The 22,537-nt window shown below is 45.6% G+C and overlaps 1 protein-coding gene across 2 annotated transcripts in view; it reads left to right on the top strand.

Annotated features, from left to right (window-relative positions):
* Positions 1-22,537, top strand: part of LOC135390588 (phosphatidylinositol 3-kinase regulatory subunit gamma-like) — a 56,320-nt gene that overhangs the window by 7,539 nt on the left and 26,244 nt on the right. For both annotated transcript variants that reach the window (XM_064620334.1, XM_064620333.1), the window contains exons 4-5: positions 2,650-2,721; positions 15,134-15,181. In XM_064620334.1, coding sequence (XP_064476404.1) covers positions 2,650-2,721; positions 15,134-15,181 — 120 coding nt within the window. The remainder of the gene's footprint in view (positions 1-2,649; positions 2,722-15,133; positions 15,182-22,537) is intronic.

Consider the following 22,537-nt stretch of genomic DNA (forward strand, 5'->3'; position numbering starts at 1 on the left):
AATATGTCAAAGCATTTTCGAGCCTCGGTATGTCTTCATAAAGTAGGAAAAAATAGAAACCATCTTCTCACGGTGATTATCAGTACCCCGATTTTCTTGGGAATTGCCGTTGCTCTGAGATGAACTCTTAAGAAGGTATATTTACGAAGGATAAAAATGAGAGTACGTCTTTATGCTTGGCAATTGTGAAGATGCAATGAAACGAAAGTTTAACAAACTTGAAAGAAACCCAAGTAGAAAACTGATCATGGCTTAGGAGGAAGTCTCAATATTTTCATCTTTTACGAGGGAACAAAATGATACTCGTTGATTTTTACGGGTGTTGCTGCGATTTGTCCGTTCTGTGCAGTACTCTTGCACAAAACACATTTCCTAAAAGTAATATCGAGTTAACAGCAAAGCAGCTTAGTGTGCCATGTTCCTCGAGTCCCTGAAGGGAGATAAATGTGGCACGATGCTCATTCTGTAGCTAATCCGGACAGAAAGAGGTGACCAAGTATACAGTTACTGGCAAACAAATATAATGCAAACTAGAGTCAACAATGCTCCTCGTTTAGTGGCTAATACAAATTGCGCAGGGAGGTTATTGTAGAAACTTAACGATTATGGAGAGCAACAGAGTGGATATAAATGGGTCCATTGATCTACGGGGCTGTGGAGAGAATGAGCAGTATTGCCACCTCCCTAGGGAACCTCAAAATCTTTGCAAGCATATCGTGCACTACCAACATTCCCCTTTCAGGGTCTCCTTATTAGCCCCCTCGTTTTGTCAAAATTGCTCGATCCGTGGCCAAATCGAGCGCACCAATGCTCTGCCCTCGAAAACGTAGGTCCTCACTGTGAAGTTGATTGTTGGATTGTTAGAGGGATGGAAGCTCAGTCTAGCCATGAGCAACATCTTGTGTCTCTGCAATAGCTTCAGAAAGAACTGGATGTGGTACAGTATTTGGCAACATTATACGAGGTGTGAAAGTTTCCATGAGAGACAAGGACACTACACAGGTATCTGTAAAGTGTCTCTCTCATGACCCAGCTCGCTCATTTCACTGTGTTTGCCTCGAGTTCCATTTCTCGCCTGTTCTTCTTCACTCACTCGTGCACCTTGTGGTTAGTCTTTAGTTGTTACGTTGTGATTAGAATTTTAGTTTGACGGGAGACTACATTAATCTTAGAAAGATTTATATGAGGCTAGCCGTCAGAGCATCAGTTATCGACAGCATTGTTGTCGTCTGGCCGAGTCATCTGTAGATTAACGCGGTGAAAGAGCTTTAGGTCGTCAGCTTAAGGAAGAGATTATGTACTCGCAAATATCGTCCACATAAACATTGAACTACAGGGGTCCCAGCACAGAGCCCTGAGGTACACCGGATTCACTTGTGTACGGGTGAGGGAAGATACATAATTGTGGCGATCAGATAGATAAGATGGGAACCAAGGGCACAAAGACGAAGGTAAACCCACGTTTGCGAGTTTGCACAAAAGCATAGAGTGGCCAACGAGGTCAAAGGCCTTAGTCGAGTCAAAATAAATGGTACTATCAACCTGATATAGGGCATTTACCTGATTTCCAACAAACTGAGCGAAGGACATGAGATTAGTTACAGCAGGTCTTCGTTGTGCGAAACTGTGTTGACAATCAGATAACTTAGTTTTCGGGAATAATTTTAGCCTCTTCGATACGCATCTCTCAAATAGGGACGCAAAAACGGGAATTAAGGAGATAGGTCCGTAATTTTTTATGTCAGTGCGTGAGACGCGTTTTTAGACGGGCACAATAATGGCGGACTTCCAACAGTCGGGGAAGATGCTAAGGAACGGTTCAATAGATGAGCAAGAGCGGGGCCAAGAAGATCGCCGCAGCCTTTGATAATAAAGTTTCGTAGTATGCCATCAGTTCCAAAACTCGAATTAGACTAATTGTTTTATACAAAGAGCGACATCATAGATGCTTAAGTGCATCGCAGGACACACATTAGTGAGGGTGTCTACCAACCTGGAAAACCTGTAAAACAGGGAATTCGAAGGCTACAGTTTAGTACACACCCTGTTACTGTCAGCTGAAGTAGTGCAGAAGGCTTCGCTGAATGAATAAGAAGATGCGATATGATCGGCAAACAGGGTGCCAACATCCGCGTGATTGTCAAGAACGTAGCCATCACATTGCCGGAGACCGCATCACCAAAAATCATGCTCGTGGTCTCCCGGGGCTCTAGAGGCCCAATCGCTGGGCCCAGTGTTGGAATCCCGTTGAAAGATACAGACGATGACCTGAAAGTGGGGATGCATTGGTAAAATGTTGGCGCCAGTGCTTCAGGTACCAAGTGCTACATTTTTAACACCCTGTTTTCTTCTTATAAAACTGTTAAGTAAGATGCAAAGTAATTCACACCACAGAGTCAGAATTACCGTGGAAATCCAATTTAAAATTTGCCGCAGTACCAGCCTGTCATCTGCCTGGAACCTCGCGCTTCCTCATGTTGCTAATATCATGCAAATAAAAAGTAAATTGTGACTACTTTTGACTCTTCCTTGCGTACTGCTCCTGGCTACACCATTTTCACCCCATGTCTAAGAAATATGTACCTCTAATAGTTGTAATGTGGATTTAGATTGGAGCTGTTTTTCACTTTAGTTATCTGTCCAATACAGGTCCCCTGTGTTCCAGGAAGCAGCATCATCTCATTGACATCTACCTGGTTACTCCTGTCCTCTGCAAACACTGTAAGTAGTACAATTTTTTTTAATGGCATACTGCCACATTCACTTTTAGACCAACTCTGTTGGACTATCGCTCATAGTCAGAGGCAGTTTTCACTAGCTGTCGCACGGAGTGGTCAAGAAGAATGCTTTGCTAGTACTGGTAGCCCTTTTTGTTTTAATTAATGACCAGCAATGGTAAGAACAAAGGTGAGCATGGGAGTTTAAAAGATCTGGTGTCCGCAGTGGGAAAAGTAACTGCAAAAATAGGGAAAAGTGGGGACTTTTCCTCGCGACTGTACTGTTTTTATAAAGCGTGCCACTACACTGCGTGCAACGCTACATTAAAACCTAATTAAAAGTCGAGTTAGTAATGAATATATTAAATAGTACTCCGAAGATGTGGACGAGCCTTTGGTGATCCACACGTGGCAGGCAACTTGGAGCACTAGTTGAGTATTCCCCCCAAGGAGCAGAGAATGGGGGTCATTGCAAAATGGTTGGCAGGGGACCAAGTTTGGACCACTCCTGAATTCTTTGAATGCATACTGCGCAGTTTAGCTCCAAGGCCACCCTAGTTTACACGTCTGCATCGTCGTCTGCTTCCTGTCTGTTACGTGGGAAGGACACGAGGTGTTTAGCGACGGTTGTTCCCTACCCATGTCTCAGATGTGTCTCAATCTAGCTCAGCCTGTTGGCAACATTGAGGTCCTCCCTTTCACTGACGAGCAAATTGACAACTGAAATTAAGTGTCAATTCAAGTCAAATAAGGGAAATTAGGAGTCTGTATACTGTGCTCCATGGACTGTAAAAGCTGATACAAAACCGGATTTTTAATGCTCCAAGCAGCAGCTTCTCAGTTCCGTCCTGGAAATGTAACATCTAAGAAATGTAGAGAGTCTTTAGTAGGTTTTTCTGTTGTAAAAATAAGCTCGGGACATAAGCGTCGTGCGCAATCCTTTCCAGGTAAAGGGGTTCAACTAAAAGGTCGTCAACATAATGACGGATCAGAGTCAAGTCTTTACATGAGGAGGCAAAGGACCATAAAGAATGGTCTAAGCTGGGAAGATCTATCTCGCTGAGGAGGGGATATCCCAGGTGAAGTCCGCACAAAGTTTCAACGGGACATTCTCGTGATATTGGACGTGATGGGATCACGAGGACGTCCTCGAGACGATATATGTTGTCTGGGTAGTCATAGGAACGAAAAATTGGGACCATAGTCACGTTGTAACATAAAACTCCTGGGCTAATAATAGCAATTGTATGGGCCCCGGGAATGACTCCAGATGTCCCTCCCCATGTCTCCTGGTGCTATGAACCATCGAGTCAGGCGAGCTCCTGAAGAGGTCCTGCCGCCCTCTCGCTGGCCCTAATAATCGTAAGATGATTCTTCGACTGAATACGGTCTGTGCACAATTTTTACGCTCGTCGTGACAAAAAGCAAGTGAAAGCTTCTGTCTGAGATATGATGTGCATATGTTGTATTTTATTATTTGAACCTTTCCGTGTGGCTACCCTCCCATGCGGCACCGTAGCTGATGTTATAGCCAGATTCTGAGCGTTCTCTTGCTCAACTATTGTGCTAGCTTTCTTTTGACACGGCCAGGTACACTTTCGGCAGTTTCCGGCAACACGGCCGCTCCACACCCAAGTGCCCCTTTCCTGTTTCTCCTCTCCCGCGGTTTGCAGCGGTGGCGCTAGTTCCCGAGGGTCGCGAGAACTGTCGTCTGCCATCAGTCTGTCTGTCGTTTTTCGAATTGTTTCGAATGTTTTCGAAAATTTTCCAATTGAAGTACTTCTCGCAAAGCGAGGCTAAATTCTGCTTGACGGGCGGCAGCTACAGCTGCTGCGTTTTTATCACTCGGTGCGTATCCTGCGTATCCTAGGGATTCATCGCCACCAGACGGAAGCCCCGCATACTAACGCGGACACACGCGAAGAACGGGAGCCCGCTGACTTGACAGGCATAGAGATACAGAAGGCCCGCTTATTGCTTCCCGCTTTGCAAAGTGGACGTAGTATTTGTCTGCTACAGCGATTCGCAGTTCTGCAAATTCAACAACTCGCAAATGATTACACCTAACTTGGAACCTGTAGACATGAATCTGTAGACAAAAAGCGCAACACGTTTTCCAGGAAATCAGTCTTGGGACCGTTTTTGTTAAACTTTTCCCGTTTACTACGCGGGGACTTTCAATAACTACTCGCAGACGACGGTGGTTCGTCTCCATGGCTACGGCCGCTGAAAGCACGTTCGTGAATGGCTACCGCCGTTGAGAACGCGATCCTGATTGGCTGACTGTTTACGTTACGAGCTGTTACGTCCTGTCAACGAGTAAGCAGGCTTTCTCTATCTAGGTGGTGTTGGAAGCGGGTTGGCTAACTATATCCGGTGTTGTAGAGTTCTGTGCACCTAATCTCTTTTGATGCAGGGCAGATCCCAAAATAGGTTCACGAGTGCAAAAAAACTAGAATGAAATCAATAAAAACGTGCGCGCACACGCAAAAGCACACTTTGTCACTTATGTTTGTCTAGAGATTGTCGATATTTGTTTTTAAAGTTGGTGCCACTTCGCAAGGCGGCGCTACGCATGGTTGGGCCCTTCTGTCGATGTGATTTCGGTTTCCCAGAAATTCGCACCGCGATTGCTCGTTAGCAGACGACGGAAGCTGAACACCAGCGACCACGATACCCCTAGCGTGATCCGTTGTGCTACCATTTTACCTGTTCTACCTGCAAGATTCTCAAGTCCAACTCACCGACTCTTACATCTACCTCAGGGTCATCTTTAACTAGTAACTTGGCTATTCAGGGAGAGTTGGGATGGTGGACCTACTCATTCTTAGAAGCTCGATCGAAAACCCGATTTCTCGAAAGACTAATTCACAAGCCAGAGAACAGTGATGACTTGAGTGTTCCCTTACCTCAGATATTGAGGCCTACGGTCCAACTGGACAAAAAGAATTAACCAAATAGACTGGATCTACACCAAACGACACACCGCAAAAGACTTATCTCCAGTGGAACAGCATCGCCAAGAATCGATTCGTCGTGATTGAATGGGATAACTGGCATTCCTCACCCAAGAAATGAGAAAGTTGGTTTGGCATCCAGGGACTCGTTAGTTACCGAAAAAAAAACTGGGAAGCTCAAATCGAAACCGAAACTGCTGAAGGTTCGCTCTTCTACCTCCTGTACCAAGCGTGACGTCACAAGTAGTCTCGTTTGGGCCACCGGGGGGACGCGCTTTGTAACTACTTAGTGGCACATGAATGACCAATCATCTGCTTCCTCAATTTCGTTTTCGCCAGCGGTAAAACACGCAGAAAGCCGTACACGAAAAATACCAGTGAGGTGAAGTCCAGTGTTGCTGGACTGCTTTTCCGTGGAGGAGCACCTAATCACTCAAAAGAAAATATTCCTTTTCTAATTATCTGTGCCACTTGGGGATGAGAAATTCTGTTCACTGCAATATCATATGGAACGGATTGATGTCGCACTATTACCTTAACACGTTTTTGGTGCGGAGTCTCCCTTTAACATTTTCTGTTTTTCGGTGGCCCACACCTGTGATCCGCTCCCTCCACTACGTGCCTAGATGTCTGTGGGATTTTTTGCGAGGGTTATGGTCCTGCAAATAAATAAAATGAATATCAAGCAGAATCTACCCCCACCCCCCATGCATTTTGAATGGTGTTTCTTGCTTCGCACTGGCTTCACAGGCTCAAGAAATTAAAAATACTACTCGATTTTTAATTTTCTTCGAAGGACCGGAACATTTACCATGGCAAATGGCTACCAGCCTGCAAAGTTTGTTGTGGGATAAACGTCGTCTTTATTATTACGATGCGATGGAAATGAATAATGACTGCTAGATTAACCCTGTAGGTGGCATTGATGACTGCCTGATTCGGGAACACGATTGGTACATAACTACGTAAAAACAGCGCAGAGACGGGACACGAAGAAACACGCTGTGTGTGTGCATTTGTTCTTGTTTCTTCTTCGTGTCTCGTCCCTGCGCTGCTTTTACGTAGTATAGCGTATAGCGACCATGTCATAATTGGCAAACCCAATGAGGGGCCCGTCCGCAAGATCCGCTAGAGGCGCCACTTATCGACCCGCGAGATCTGCATCATAATTGGACGACGGAAATTTGAATTTTGAACGCGCAGAAGCGATTAGCGCAAGATTAGCGAAGCAGACGACAGCAACAGTTCCTACGAAAACGCTTAGAATGATGATGATAATCAACTTTAGAAGGAAGCATCTCTCGTGGGACATCCACTACAAATATACTAGGGTAAACTACAGAGTACTGTAGAAATTGAGGAAGCAATAACCCTGCCGATTAGTAGCGCCATCGCTGGCCTCCAAATGCGGCGCTGGGAAGGGATGCTATGACGCAGTCGTTATAATCTACAAGTAAGTCGTGTTCGGGAATTACTAGTTATCAATGCTGCCGTACCAACGCTAGACGTAAATAATTGTGCAAAACATCGTAGAAACCGCGCGAAAGTTGCATTGTATTAAGATACACTCCCATCGATAATAATGAAATAGGACAAAAAAATGCTGCTGTTTATAAGTGCGCGGGGAAGAAAGAGCAGCGCAGTCGCGCAGTTTCTATCGACTGGGATTATTTGCAGGCCGCGCACAGCACGAAGGCAACAGCTGACGAGCGAGAACACAAACGGCTTGTTGCCATGCGCTGCACGGCGCATGCGTATCGCTTTTGCGAGAGAGGGAGAGAGTAGCCCTCATTCGTGTGCGTTTTGAATGGGTGCCTAATTTTGAGAGAAAGGAAGTCACCCCCTCTCCGTTCGCAGAAAAGTTGGACGTCTTTTTTTTCCCCTTCTAGTTGGTTTCCCTTCTAATAATAACGCTGCAGTAATGACGACGATGATGCAAGAAGGCGTGTTGAATGAAAGGGGGATTCCTTGTGCTCACGCTCTGTCTTTTGACGTCGAGATGACATTGCAGAGAAGAAATCGGAGAGACGGCGGACAGAGATGACGCCCGAGGACGTGGCAAGAACCTGTCTCCTTTCATGTCGTCCAACCGGGTCACTTTCACTGGCCGTCTCACCTCGACTTGAGAAAAAAGATTAGCATTTGTCTCAAAATGTGTTTCTGGTTTGATGTGTTGAATCTCCTGGGCGTAGGCTGACTGTTTTAATGAATATTATATGACATAAATAAAAGGATATGAGAGATATTTGAACCTGTCCTTCCAAGTGAAGTTTTCCCCTTAGCAACAGTGGTTTTGCTCTATTGCAGGATTTATCTGGCGCAGTTATGTCCACCTCATGTGACACGTGACACTCAAAAGTGAAAGTCTTTTCTTTCTCATAATATGTGGGCACTGCTGTTGTCTGAAACCATCAGGACATGAAGGTCGCCATTTCATCGAGTCACAAACACTGGGGATTTGCCCCTTTCTCGAAATGTATCCAACTGTGTAAACGAAATCGCTCCTCGATAGACGTTCAGTAGACAGAGACTTTTTCCACGAATGCGGCCATGTTACGCAACACCAGTGCAGCTGCGAAGCGGAGAAGAAAAAAAGTTGGACGGCCTTGAAACGGGACCCTCCGCTCGCTCTTGGCTGAAAGAGCGGATCACTTTTTCCATTTGCCACTACGGTCAGAAGAAACTGTTAGTGAGGTCATGCAGCGAGACATTTCACGAATTTGGCCACATATTTTTGCTGTTCAACCACATCTACAAGTCTAATGTTGGGGGGGGGGGGGGGGTTACACTGAGGATCCCGCGACCGCTTCAGAACAGCTCCCTTTGCAATAACTAGTTTCTGCAGAAAACACCTTCAATATGTCGGGTCGCTGGATTTTCTACCATCCAACCCCACTTTGAGGCTTTTGCCTCCAGGAAGAAGAAAAAAAGAAAGGAATCCGGGGACTTGAGCATATTTTAGTGAAACACGATGTCCAATAAATACGTGGGTGAAAAATTTCTCGCACTTGTTCGTACATTGCACGCAGTAGGTTCCAAAAATCCTCCTGCTGCCGGTTTGGGTGGTCACCCGCTGGAAAGAACGTCGTCTGCATTGATACTTTGCAGAACACTGCGCCACTTCCGGTTGTCGATGTATTTTTCTTTAGTTTGAGTTGAGCTCCCCTCTCCCTGGGAGGGCGGAAATAGTTAGGCTTCTCTCTGGCGCCGCGCTGTCTCGTATGGTGGCCTTGACGTGGCGCCCAGCTGCTGACTCGTCGCAGGGGATGTCGCTTTGGTGGAGCGGAGACAAAACGCCTTGGTTTGAACAAAGTTTAAGAGCTGCAATCCCTTGTTCTCGCTGGAAGAGCGAATATTAACGACTCTTTTAGTGCCCGTATTCTCGATGACCTCTGGTCACTCACGTACTTCGTGGCCATCCGATCTTTGATTTGGCGTCGTCATTCCATCAAAGGACTGCATGGATGAAGCTCTATGAGCTTCGCTCGTGATAAGCGCTTCTCGCGCCCGAATCGAGATGACGCTGGCTACGCTCTACTTTGTGCAGCCTACGAAATAGCGTCGCGCGCGTTATACGAAGGAAAATAGCGTGGATTTTATGACGCTAATTTTCGTGTTGCGCGTCATCCGCATAAGCGTTTTCGTTTGTTGCGTAGGAGCTGCGTGAAAAAAATCAAAATAGAAAGTCAAAGTCTCCGTTTCGGGAAACTCAGATCATAGCCACGTATAGGGCCCAATACACGAAGAAAATATGACTGGACAAACCAACTATGGATAGCCACCAGGGAGCGTCGTAGGACATTCATGAATGGCAAAACCGGTTTTGCGGGGCCATTAATTGGCGGGATAGAAAACTCTACCAGTGAGAAGTAATTGAGCAGCGGCAACGATAACTGCAGGAATGGGAGTACGTTTTCTACGAGTTACGAACCAAGTGGCATTCGCTTTTCGCTCTCGCGGTAGAGAAGTAGCAAAAACGACAACGATACAGAGATTAAACAGGAATGAAAACCCGAATATGTTCCACCTTCGTTCCCAGTCGGCTCCCACGCCTGTGCGATGCGATTGACACATCGCCCGTAACAGTTAGCCAACTGAGCGTCGGCAAAAACGCAACGAAACAATCTAATGTTACACCTGTTTTGAAACGAACGAACCAACTAGTTTGGAATTTAATGTCATTCAGTGTGAATGACATTCAATTTGCTGTGTGACGTGAGTATTTGAGTTATTTGACAATTTCCCGTTTGACTCTAATTTTAGAAACGCATCTCCGTTCACTACCCGTAGCCGACAGGTATTCATAATGAAAGTTGCTTTCTAATAAACAGTTACATTCGTTTCTCGATTTCAAAACCGCTCTCATAAGTCAAGTCCCACTGAGTATAATGAAAAATGCTTCTTTTCCGAAAATCTTTGGTGTACTTTGAAGGTTTTGCGAAAAGCGTAGCAGTAATGAGCAATATGAATTTTCCCAGCACCCCCTAAGACACCCCTCCAAATCGTCACCCAGAAAAAAAAGAAGAAAAATAGAAAAGCTGTAAATGTGGGTGCTACCTCCCTCTCCGATACGAAAATCCTGGGACTATCCCTGATAACCGGGCAGTACAAGCAAAGATGCAAATGTATGCGCATTGGTGATATATTTCGGTCGTTTATATTTCGCTGCAGGTAAACAGCGTGTTATATCGTGCGGAGAGACAATGTCTTTCCTCTCACACATCCTGGATAGAAATATGAAAGTATCTCTCGACGTCCTCCAGGTGGCGCCATAATTGCTTCCGTTATTCCAAGTTATATTTCGCCCTTATTGACTGGATTGAAAGGGATACCCTTAGGGGACCAAAACAATGACTTCTATCAACGCCACCTGGATGGGGAGAGGACACAACTGCTTGTTAGGTACAGAGACGGTATGATATTTTAATTACGCAACAAAAGCAGATGATCCATATACAGGTTGCGTCACGAGCCATTTTCTGAATATAAGTAGGTTCACGGTTTAGTTGCCAAGTGGTAGAGCAGAACATTCGGGTCTCTAATCTGCACAAATCGAAACAGCAGCAAAACCTTGGGGCATGATACAGATAAAATGGTTAAAAAGCAAGCGAGCTGGTGGCTAAGATCCATGACGAAAACCCGAGACTGGGAAAAAGACGAAAAACAGACGACACAACACAAAGTCTCAAACACAGCTAAAGTTTAATGGACAACCGCACACTTTTAACACATCAGGTGGGGGAGGAGGGACAGTGCAAAAGGCTCGCCAAAGCAGGGCCGAAGGTCACAGACGCTTTGCTGACACAGTTCCCAGCCCCCAAAATTGACAACGTTTCTCTCAAAAGCCTCCGACTGAGGTCGGACTCCCTGGCCTTGACAAAGGTCTCTTCCCATATGGGAGAACAATTTAAGCAAACTTTGAGATGCTTTGCCAATTCCGACGACTGGTCCTCATTTTTTACCTTCGAAGCGTGCTCCCGGAGCCTGTCATTCAAGCAACGTTTCGTTTGGCCGATATAGCAAAAACCGCAAGCAAGAGGTATCTGATACACCACATTTGACTGGCATTGTACATAGCTATTTTTATGGGATTTACAAACTTTGTCACGCTTCTGGAAAGGACAGAGAGCATCAAGTCTAAAGCAGTTTTTAAATACAACCCGGACACCAAACTTTTTTGCTACAGCAAGGATGTTATGTGAGACATTGTGAAAATATGGGATCGCAACACGAATCTCATTATCAGTGACAAGTGGGGCACAGGGGGAAATTAATCTACTAAAAACAGACTCAAGAGCGCTAAAAAGCATTGCATTAGAATAGCCTGCGAGCTGCAGACGATCACACTGAAAGTTTAAAGAAATACACAACTGATGTACACATGACTTCCTCAAAGTGCTAGATAGGAGGCCCGTGACAACACCCCGTTTTACATTCTTTGAGTGACAACTGCTAGCGGGTAAAAGTGGCTTAGGAGCCAATTTCCCATACGACCAACACAAAGAAGGTGTTAGCAAAAGCCTCACATCAAGGAACTGTAGCACAGCATTGGTCGGGTGTTCAACAGTGAAAGACAACTCAGGGGATGTCGCTCTTATCAAACGCTCACATGCGTAAATATCATCTTTAACTGTAGAAAGCAGCAGCAAATCGTCTACAAAGCGCTTAACAAGCAGTTGAGCACGGGGAACTGTCGCCAGATATGATGTAACAGCATTATCAACAGTAGACAAGTAAATCTCTGATAACACAGGTGCGATGGCCGAACCAATACAAACCCCCGTTTTTTGAATGAACAGACCCTTATCAATGCGAACGGCAGTCGATCTCAGATAAAGTTCTAAAACACGTAAGAAATCTGACACAGCAATGCCTGCTTTTGACTGGAAACGGACCAACTTAGATTCAAGAAGATCTCTTACTCTAGACATTCTGTTGTCTAGAGTAAGAGATCTTCTTGAATCTAAGTTGGTCCGTTTCCAGTCAAAAGCAGGCATTGCTGTGTCAGATTTCTTACGTGTTTTAGAACTTTATCTGAGATCGACTGCCGTTCGCATTGATAAGGGTCTGTTCATTCAAAAAACGGGGGTTTGTATTGGTTCGGCCATCGCACCTGTGTTATCAGAGATTTACTTGTCTACTGTTGATAATGCTGTTACATCATATCTGGCGACAGTTCCCCGTGCTCAACTGCTTGTTAAGCGCTTTGTAGACGATTTGCTGCTGCTTTCTACAGTTAAAGATGATATTTACGCATGTGAGCGTTTGATAAGAGCGACATCCCCTGAGTTGTCTTTCACTGTTGAACACCCGACCAATGCTGTGCTACAGTTCCTTGATGTGAGGCTTTTGCTAACACCTTCTTTGTGTTGGTCGTATGGGAAATTGGCTCCTAAGCCACTTTTACCCGCTAGCAGTTGTCACTCAAAGAATGTAAAACGGGGTGTTGTCACGGGCCTCCTATCTAGCACTTTGAGGAAGTCATGTGTACATCAGTTGTGTATTTCTTTAAACTTTCAGTGTGATCGTCTGCAGCTCGCAGGCTATTCTAATGCAATGCTTTTTAGCGCTCTTGAGTCTGTTTTTAGTAGATTAATTTCCCCCTGTGCCCCACTTGTCACTGATAATGAGATTCGTGTTGCGATCCCATATTTTCACAATGTCTCACATAACATCCTTGCTGTAGCAAAAAAGTTTGGTGTCCGGGTTGTATTTAAAAACTGCTTTAGACTTGATGCTCTCTGTCCTTTCCAGAAGCGTGACAAAGTTTGTAAATCCCATAAAAATAGCTATGTACAATGCCAGTCAAATGTGGTGTATCAGATACCTCTTGCTTGCGGTTTTTGCTATATCGGCCAAACGAAACGTTGCTTGAATGACAGGCTCCGGGAGCACGCTTCGAAGGTAAAAAATGAGGACCAGTCGTCGGAATTGGCAAAGCATCTCAAAGTTTGCTTAAATTGTTCTCCCATATGGGAAGAGACCTTTGTCAAGGCCAGGGAGTCCGACCTCAGTCGGAGGCTTTTGAGAGAAACGTTGTCAATTTTGGGGGCTGGGAACTGTGTCAGCAAAGCGTCTGTGACCTTCGGCCCTGCTTTGGCGAGCCTTTTGCACTGTCCCTCCTCCCCCACCTGATGTGTTAAAAGTGTGCGGTTGTCCATTAAACTTTAGCTGTGTTTGAGACTTTGTGTTGTGTCGTCTGTTTTTCGTCTTTTTCCCAGTCTCGGGTTTTCGTCATGGATCTTGGGGCATCCTGTGGAGCGCTCTTTCCTAATCTCCTCTCTCACTGTGTTCCTCAGCGCACCTCGCTTTGTACTGACGGGTGAGCTCGTCAAACGCCAGAGCCTTCCTGATACCGTACCCAATTTTATTCCAATATCTGACCAAGAAAGGATCGACATTTACAGGTTGCGTTCGTTTCTGTTCAGCACTTGACCAAAGTGGTTTTAATCTGGATCCGGACTCTCTTTGTCACATTTGAATGATCTATCTTTTGTAACGGTTGGCGCTAAATGATCCAGACATGCTGCTCGACCATCACCGATAGGTTTTTTTTTACAATGATTGCGCAGATACAGGGCTTCGCGGTGACGTTGATATAAACCGGCTAAAAACGAAACGTTGAAAAATAAACCGTGTACATATCCACGGCGTCAAAGTAAACTCGGAAAAATGAACTTTGCAAAATCAATCAATCTTTCGAAATCCCCGCTCTCTGGTTGGTGGACAGCGGAAACGTGCTACGTTCGCGTCGGAAAATAGTACGCTCTTCAATTTTGGTACAGAACAGAAGATTCATCTGGGCCATAACTGTGTGCATTTGTTTTTGCACGAAATGCTGTTGCGTCGTCCGGTTGGTTCATCTTTATACTTGTTCAATAATAATGATGATCAACTCCGTGCCTCGGCAAAATTCACAGAGCATCCTTGATGATGTGACATGAACGGGTTATCCGCTGCGCCGTGACTGTGCATATCTCTTGGTATATTTGAGGTTCTTTCGCACCAAATGGGATCTCAATGAATAGCTTCTTTCACAACTCACGTGTGACTATATTCATACACGTCGTCCAAACTGGATACATTGATTTCCTCAACTGGAAACTAGCTGGATCAGCAGTTGCTCGACTGGGTTAATGGTTAAAGTTGGCTCACTGCCGCGTAGACTCCGTTGGGGCTGTCTGTACCGGATTTAAAAAAGTCGTTACGCGGCAAGAACAAAAAGGAGATATTTTAAGGTTGGAATATATGTAGTCGTTGCGCTATGATTTGGTCCCAAGATGGACATCCTAGGACGACGGGCAGTTTGTTCTGTTTTAACCCGAACATCCGCAACTTTGTGATTTTTTAGAAAAACTTGTTGGAGCACTAATCTTTTTTACCGTTCCACGTCTATCGGTCTATGTGATGTGGACCACATAAAAAAATAATTATGCGCGGGTGCCGATATAATAAAAACTGGGCTTTGTTTCTTGCGTCGTTCTCTCCCAGTGATTTTGGTCAAAGGTACAAAGGTATGTTATCTGAGAGGTGGACTCAGCACGGGCACGGTGGAATTTTCGAAATCGAACGAATAGTTGGTACGCAGGAAGCCCCGGAATGAAGAAAGGTTTGGCGCCTCCTGGTGGGAGAACGGTGCGAAGCCCTCGACTCAAAAGGGCAAACCTATTCAACTGAAGGGGATCTCCATCACAAAAAAATGACTATCGCGAGCAGTGATGGCCGAGCCAGAATCACTATTTTCCCCCCTCTCGGTGATTCCTCCTGTGACGCACGATGGAGCCCTGACTGTTCTTGGACAACGTGAGGGGAAAAGCCCTCTCCGATGGTCGTGTCACTTTTGTCAGGTGCACAAAGATGTGTCCGCTAATATTCGATCAGACCCGTCGTTGAAAATACGAACGAGTGACAAATATATTTCCAATGGGAAATAATTTTGTATGAATTGTATCATTCTAGGTCGCGACTACCTGTGGGGAGAAGCTAGTGTTGGCAAGAAATGCCAAGGTGAGATTTTTGTCTTTCTGAAACGGAACGGACGGCCAAATGTGGTTCATTTCGTGTCATTCACTCGGATATTCTCTCTGATGATTCGCTCTTCAGGATGTCATACCACCAATTTCGAGTCCCACGATGAAATGGCCGAACCGACTTTTATTTATTTATCTGTACGGTCATCGCATTTGACTGTCTGCAACTGCGTCGCAGTGAATACTTCAGCCGATAAGGCATGATTACGTGACGGGTTGCACGAACGCGCGTATCTTTATATTCTTGCTGCGGTTGAGTTAAAACAGTGTTTGGGTCAAGTTGGTGGTACGTGTCACGCGTGAAAAACGGGACTCTAGAGAAAAAAGTACGTTTGGCAACCACGCGCCAGCTGCAGCTTCCATAGGGTACAAAAACGCCTCAAACAATATGTATGTATTTGTCCTTTCTGTGTGTTCCAGCCTGCACTACAACAAGTTTCGAAAGAAAAGTGCTGCAGCGGTTCTGCGGTCTATGCGAAAAGAATGGGGATGTAAGTGTCGTAGAGACGGGACAAACGTTTCAGCATCCCTGTCAAAGAGTTATTGGCTTCTCACGAGCATTACACACGAAATAGTTGCATGTACAGCGAAAAGAGCATCACACAAGCAGTGACAATGTACGTCTCGTTTCGTACGCGATTTGATTGCCTTATTCCACAATTCACATCCCTCATATGACTATCTCAAAGGGGAGGCACATCCGACCAAGATTTGAAAGAAGGCTCGTTCTCTGCAGGACACGGCTACAGAGTTTTACGGGATACAGACACATCCCATTTTATTGGCCGTAGCTGCGCAAGCTAATCACGTGACTGGTTCCTAGTGCTATTATAGATAAAATTGGAAAGGTGGGTTACCGAGCAGCCGCATATGTTGTTTGGAATGGAATGGAGCTGGGCAGAAACCATTTTTGTTTTGGCGGTCATGTAAGAAAGCAGAAGTGCTTCCTCAAAGTTGAACCTCGTTTTCCACGCAATAAAGTTTATTTGCACGGAACACAAGCGCAACAAAAGCGACATTTACTGCTCCCCAGGGTAGAGCAGTTTAGACCATTTTGAGCTCAAGTTGAAATAAACGAGTACCAAAAAGCGAGTGCCGCTAAAAACAATTTCCCAGGATGATATGAAAATAAGCGGACTTATTGGGTAGCAAATAAATGCACTTTTCTGGGTGTCGTCTGCAACCGTGGCACACACACCCGGTTCCTCCGTAAAATTTTAGACAGTGTTACGCGCATGCAGTGTAGTTTTGCCGCCGTAATTGACGAGCAATGGGACACAGTGTTGCCCTTAATTTTCTGTTTTAATTTTCTAAAATTGTGGCGTAAGAGTAGTGCAATATATATATTTGATATAAGATAACCTTCGCAATGGTGTCCCGGGAATACGATGACTGGCATTCTCTCACTCTGGATAAAAAGATTAATATGACGGGGATGTGTCAATAAAATCCTGGCATTTATTGGATAACATTCCCGTTGAATGGCCCTAACGAAGGTTGAAACCCGCGTCTTGGGGTTGCCCACGGGACGTTGTAAAACGTCATCATGACACTGTGTTCGCCCCCTAGCTTCGAGCGTCTCTACCTAATTGGTGGCGCTGTCGAACACTATGACGTCATTTGTTTACAAAACGGGGAGATGTATATTGTCCTTCTAGCGCCTTCTGCTTCGTGATGGCTAGCCTGTGGTGGAACTAGCGCTCGCGGGATTTGTAGATAACCTGCTAGGCAAAATGGGAAGAATCTTGCGTCGGCTCAACAGCGCCCGCTATGAGCTGACTTCTTCCATAGTGGTCTGCCCGTCACGTACGTACACCGGCCGCTTCTTTCACGTTGCGTCGAGTCCAGCATGTCCAGTTCTGGACGTCACAACTATTCTCCCAATTAAAGGTGTCGCCTTCCTCGCATTAGCAGCACAAAGAGGCGAGATTCCGAGCATGGTCCTCCTATAAAATATACGTAAAAGCGAAACTTGCATCGACCGGAGTCTTCTCGGAATTCTCCGAAACACTTTCCGTCAGCTGAGCCCATCCTAGCCGAAATGAGCTAAAAATAGCTCCGCCCCATCTGCAGTCAGGAAGAATGGTTCTTTATCGCTTTGGAGCAGGGATCGGAATCATTATTTTTATATTATTTTTCTCTTGAGGTTCAGGCATATTGGTTCGGTTCCGGTTCAGCTTCGCAAAGCATCGGATTGAACCGGTTTAAACCGGTTGAGGAAAGTGAGTTTTACGATACTCTCAAATAACTGAAACGTACTTTTGTTGCTGCTGCCGATATAGCGGTGGATGGCAGCAACACTGCGTGTGCGTTTCAGGTGCAACGTTACAGCGGCTTACTGTACTCACCCACCCAGGGACTGGCCGTTATTTTCACAGCCCAATATGAAAACTTTGGAACAAAAATCGCCCTTTCTGACCAATTCGCATTGGTTGTGTTCGTTTATTCAACTGGGGCGACCCGAGAGCCGGAGTCGTGACGTATTAGAGTCATCGTACGTCATCGACTCGCATCGAGATGAGAGTCGCTGGGAGTCTACCCTTGAGCACCTCTAGTGTTCCATGCCTCGAATTTTAGAACGGGAGTCACTGCCAGGGCGATGACGTCACGAGAGCTACACCAGGGCATTTTCGCTTAGCAAGAGTCTATTTTCTCGGCTCTCGAAATGCTCGATTCCAACAAACGAACGAGCCCGTTGGACCAAACCCGAGCGCGCAGTCAGATGCTGATTTTCTCTTTTGGGCACCATCTGAAACTCAATTGTGTTTGGAATGTCATTTCAACTTACATTTCGTGTCCAACGTACCCGATGAATGATAGGTGTTATTCCAGCTGGTGAAATCAAGCATTGCCGGACCTAACACAACTGAATGGCTGCGATGGCTGCGACGACGAAATACCTAATGGTATTTGGGTTGCTGTTTTGTTTCGGTTTCGAGTTTGTTCGGCAACGCGGCGCAAGCCGCTGTGTAAATCGTATAGTTCCAATCTCTCACAACGTACATTACGCATGACGAACCGGCAAGCACCTAATTTTTTTTTTCGGTTCAGCTCCGGTTGGGTTCAGCGCGAGAAACAAAGTATTTTGGTTGGGTTCAGTTCCGGTTCAGCCAGAAAGTGGGGGTTTATAGCGGTTTTCGGTTCCGATCCCTGCTTTAACAATGACCAGGAGGTTACAAAGAAGGACCAAGCCCCGTCATCCTGTCTGAGCGCCATCCTCCACAGAGAAGATCCGAATGCATCTCCTCTGATATCGATAACCTCACTGGGTGCTTCAATACTTACTGTTCTTACTCGGGTTGTATGTTGTGCTATGCCACCTCTGCGTGGCACTCGACAAGTGCTTCAAAGTGCAGAAGAAGAGTTTATTGTGCCCAAGAACAGCCGCAAGAGCCTTGCTGTTGGCGCACTATGAAATCACACTCATGTACATATGCAGGGTGTCCCAGCTAAATATATAACTCTTTCCGAGATGAATTCAATTGCAATATAGCATATGCTGAAGGGCACTCCTTAGGAAGACATTAGCAAACTCCTAAGGCAATGTCTTAATTAACTTTTTAATTATAAAAACTACGAGGTTGTCCCAATGAGAACATCTGATCCAGTTGGTAACCTGATACCGGAGCCGTTTTCAGAACAAAAATCCCTTCGATAGATCGTCCGCAAAAAATTCGTCAAGGAACACCTTTTCTTCTTTATTTTGCTCATTGCGCATCTTCGGAGACGCGTCTTTCCTTCACCCCCAATGTGAGAGGGGGAAGGAGCACAGTGCCGTCTCATGCGTCGAAGATGAGCTTTAACTTGCGGAAACAAAACAAAAACAATTGTATTGGGTGACTCTATCGGAAGTGCCCTTATCTTGGGTTGCATTTTCTGTTTTCTTTTAATCTTTTTCCAGGATGCGAGAGGCGATAGTGTGCTCTTTCCCCTTCTTACAGGGGGGGGGGGGGGGGTGATGGAAAGACGCGTCTCCGAAGATGCGCAATGGACAAAATAAAGAAGAAAATAGTGTTCCCTCACTTTTGGATTTTGGTTTTGTTCATCCGGTATCAGATGACCAACGGGACCAGATGTTCTCATTGGGACAACCTCGTAGGTTTTACAAATTAAATGGTTAACTATTGTTAGTTAGTTAGTTCGCAAATGCCTTCCCAATGAGTGCCCTTCAGCATATGCTATATTGCAATTGATTTCGTCTCGGAAAAAGTGATATGTATGTATTTTAAAAATATGTTTGCATTTAGCTGGGACACCCTGTATACAGCAACACACGTGTAAAGGAAAAGGCCATACATACAGATGAAAAACACATGGGGTACATGATGGGAAGAGGCTCCAAAAGTGCAATATTTGAAAGAGTGCAATGAGGAAGAGAAAACAAGGTCGGGACAGAACAAACAACAAATAAGTCGGGTGAGGATGTGTGAATTTATGTGTGAAGCCATATGGTAGTGCTGCTTTTAAAGGCAGTATCACATAGAAGGATGGTGGATTGCGAAAAGTACCACAAGAATAGCGAAAATTTATGCAGCATAGCGAGACCGGGGGAATTGACAGTGGAATGGACATATTTGTAGAGGAATGTGGCACCAGCGGTGTCAGGGACGTCCCGGAGGCAGAAGTTGTGAACAAGATCAAGTGCGCGTTTCTAAATAGCTTCAAGGTGATTCCACGCGACGGATTCGCATTCTAGCTGTGCTAAAACGAAAGAAAAACAGAGAGAGTGTCAAAGACTTTGCACGTATAGGTTAAATAATCTAGTGTCCGACGAGTAGAAGGACGAACTGCAGCGACATGATCAAAAGTAACCGCTGACACGACAAGTTTTAGAGCTAGACATGTGGCGAAAGTTAGTAGCATTTGTTTTTACGGTTAAATAAGGCAGTAATTGGTGCAATTCTAGTTACGTCTCGTTGCAAGAGAACGCTGATATAGCTGAATAGTTTGGTCTCGTCAGCGTGCCGTAACGGGGTTGATACAAGCTCATGAATGAAAATGTTGAAGAGCAACAATTGGACACCTTACGAAGGAACGGAAACGTTGGAGTGAGACGATAAGAAATGGAAAAAATTGGGAAACCTATGTTCCTTGGAATAAAGGGGTGTATATTGAAAGGGCTCGTCACGCACACCACCTACTAGATTATAACGACCACGTTGTAGGCACCCCTTCCCAGCGCCGCATTTTTGGAACCTAGCGGTGGCGCTACTCATCGTCCCAGTTATTTGCTTCCTCAACTTCTATACAATACTTTGTACTTCAGCTTACCTTAGTATTTCTGTACAAGCGGTGGATATTCCACGGATGTTTCATTCTGGGGATGATTATCATCATCATTCTACGCGTTTTCGTAGGAGCTATCGCTGTCGTCTGCTACGGTAGTCGTACATACGCTTCTGCGCGTTCAGAATTCAAATTTCCATCGTCCAATCGTGGTGCAGATCTCGCGTGTCGATGAGTAGCGCCCCTAGCGGATCGCGCCGAGAGGGGCTCCTCATAGGGGTTGCTGATTATGACATGGCCGATATAATCTAGTAGGTCTTGATCACCAAAATACCCTCGCGAGCTCGTTATCTCAGATAAGTGTCCTCCTCAAGACCATCCTTTTGCTGTCTTTCGTCTTCGGAAGAAATGTCTTTTTGCCGGATCCCGACACCGTTGTTGGGACCCGCGCAGAGTTCCACCTTTTTGCTGGAATGTTGGACGGCCTTGCTTCTTTCTTCCCAACGACGACGCAAGAGCTTTCTAAAAGCGGCGCCGACTACCTTGGTGAACGTTCACATGGACAAGTGGTAGAGCTGCACCAGAGATTCCCTACGAGGGAACAATCATGCTGAGGAGGTCCGGTGTATAGCCGTCCGTGTTAAGCAACGTCTTCGTGTGTTCAAGGGCGGAAGCCAGAAAAGAGATTTCATCCACGTTTTTCTCTCCCCAGGTGGTGCACTCTAAGGAGTACTTTTACTCCTTTTGGGGACTAAATGCATTGCCACAAAAAATAGTCCCTTTCGGGAGTATATGAATGTCACAGAGTGGAGACTGCATTTCACGGGCTGTTGTAAGAGTCCCAGGTACATAATTCGTGTGCATGCATGAAAACACGTTGAAGCAAACCGTCAACCGTGATATATCGAGTTATATAAAATCTTGCGCCATGCATAGGGCACAACTTGCGAAGAAAGATGCTCTAACTGTTTCTTACTCTGTGTGGCTGGAAAATTGCTACGTTGGCTGAGTTACACAGCCTTATGCCATCAAATTGACCGAGGGCACATATTTACGGAGACCGTTCGCGAAGTTCAGTGACAATTTGCAGTCCTGGGGAGTAAATGTCGGGTTAGGGGACTAAAATGGGCAGTAATGGCAATCTAGGGGAGTATAAGCTGCAATTATTCCCCGTTTTACTGCTTTTTTTCTTAGAGTGTGGTGAACAAAAGTTTACGACGCCTTATTTGTGATAGTGCGACAGGATCATTTCTCCGTGTACGTATTTTATTAGGATCGCCACTGGAAAACGTAGCGGAAGCGCTCTGAACTGGTTCCGTTCTCTCTGTCTTACAGATTTCGGTAATAGTTTGCGAGAAATGATTTCTGGGAGCAGGGGTCAGTCATCCGTTGTCCACCGTCGCACAGTATGAAAGCGAAGCTATTGAATCTTCCTCCTTTTGAAGGTGCAGTTGAGTACCTGCACACCGCTGACGATGCATCCGTCATCTAGCATTTGATTGTGTTCCACATCCGGATGGTGTTGTCAAGGCCGATGTGGCGGCCGGGATCAAGCAAGCGGTGCCCCCCATCAATCGAAAACTTGTTCTCCGCCGAAATAATCGAAAAATGATTCCCAGAAGATTCATTTTCGGTAAATTAACGGTTACTTATCGAATGACTTGCCGTCGTAACTCCCCTGACTGACTGTGATGGAGCAGTGCCACCGCATCCATTTAATGAAACATGCAAAAGGAAGGGCGACAAAAGAAGCAGACGAGTCTGCTGGCTGTCGTCTGCTTCAAAATGGAACACGGTGCACAACGGCCGTTCAATGATCCCGTCTTGCGCTGTGCATTCCCTCTAACCTTTTTACGTCATTTCCGCGTTGGTTTCCGCATTTCCCTCGCGGAAGTTCTCGGAACTGAGTCTGCAACGAGAGAGGAGGAAAGGTTTCGCAGAAGTCATTTAGTGGGTCCGTTCCGAGCGCGATATGCACCGCGTCTTTGTAAATGTGTTCTAAGAATCCCCCGTTTTGTTAAAGAATAGTCCGTCTCTGATCGGACTGTGTCCGAATTTCAAGAGGATACTCAGGACTTGAAATGCATGTTTGTAGTAATTTTTACGG

This window comes from Ornithodoros turicata, chromosome 4, assembly GCF_037126465.1.
Source record: "Ornithodoros turicata isolate Travis chromosome 4, ASM3712646v1, whole genome shotgun sequence".
Taxonomy (NCBI): domain Eukaryota; kingdom Metazoa; phylum Arthropoda; class Arachnida; order Ixodida; family Argasidae; genus Ornithodoros; species Ornithodoros turicata.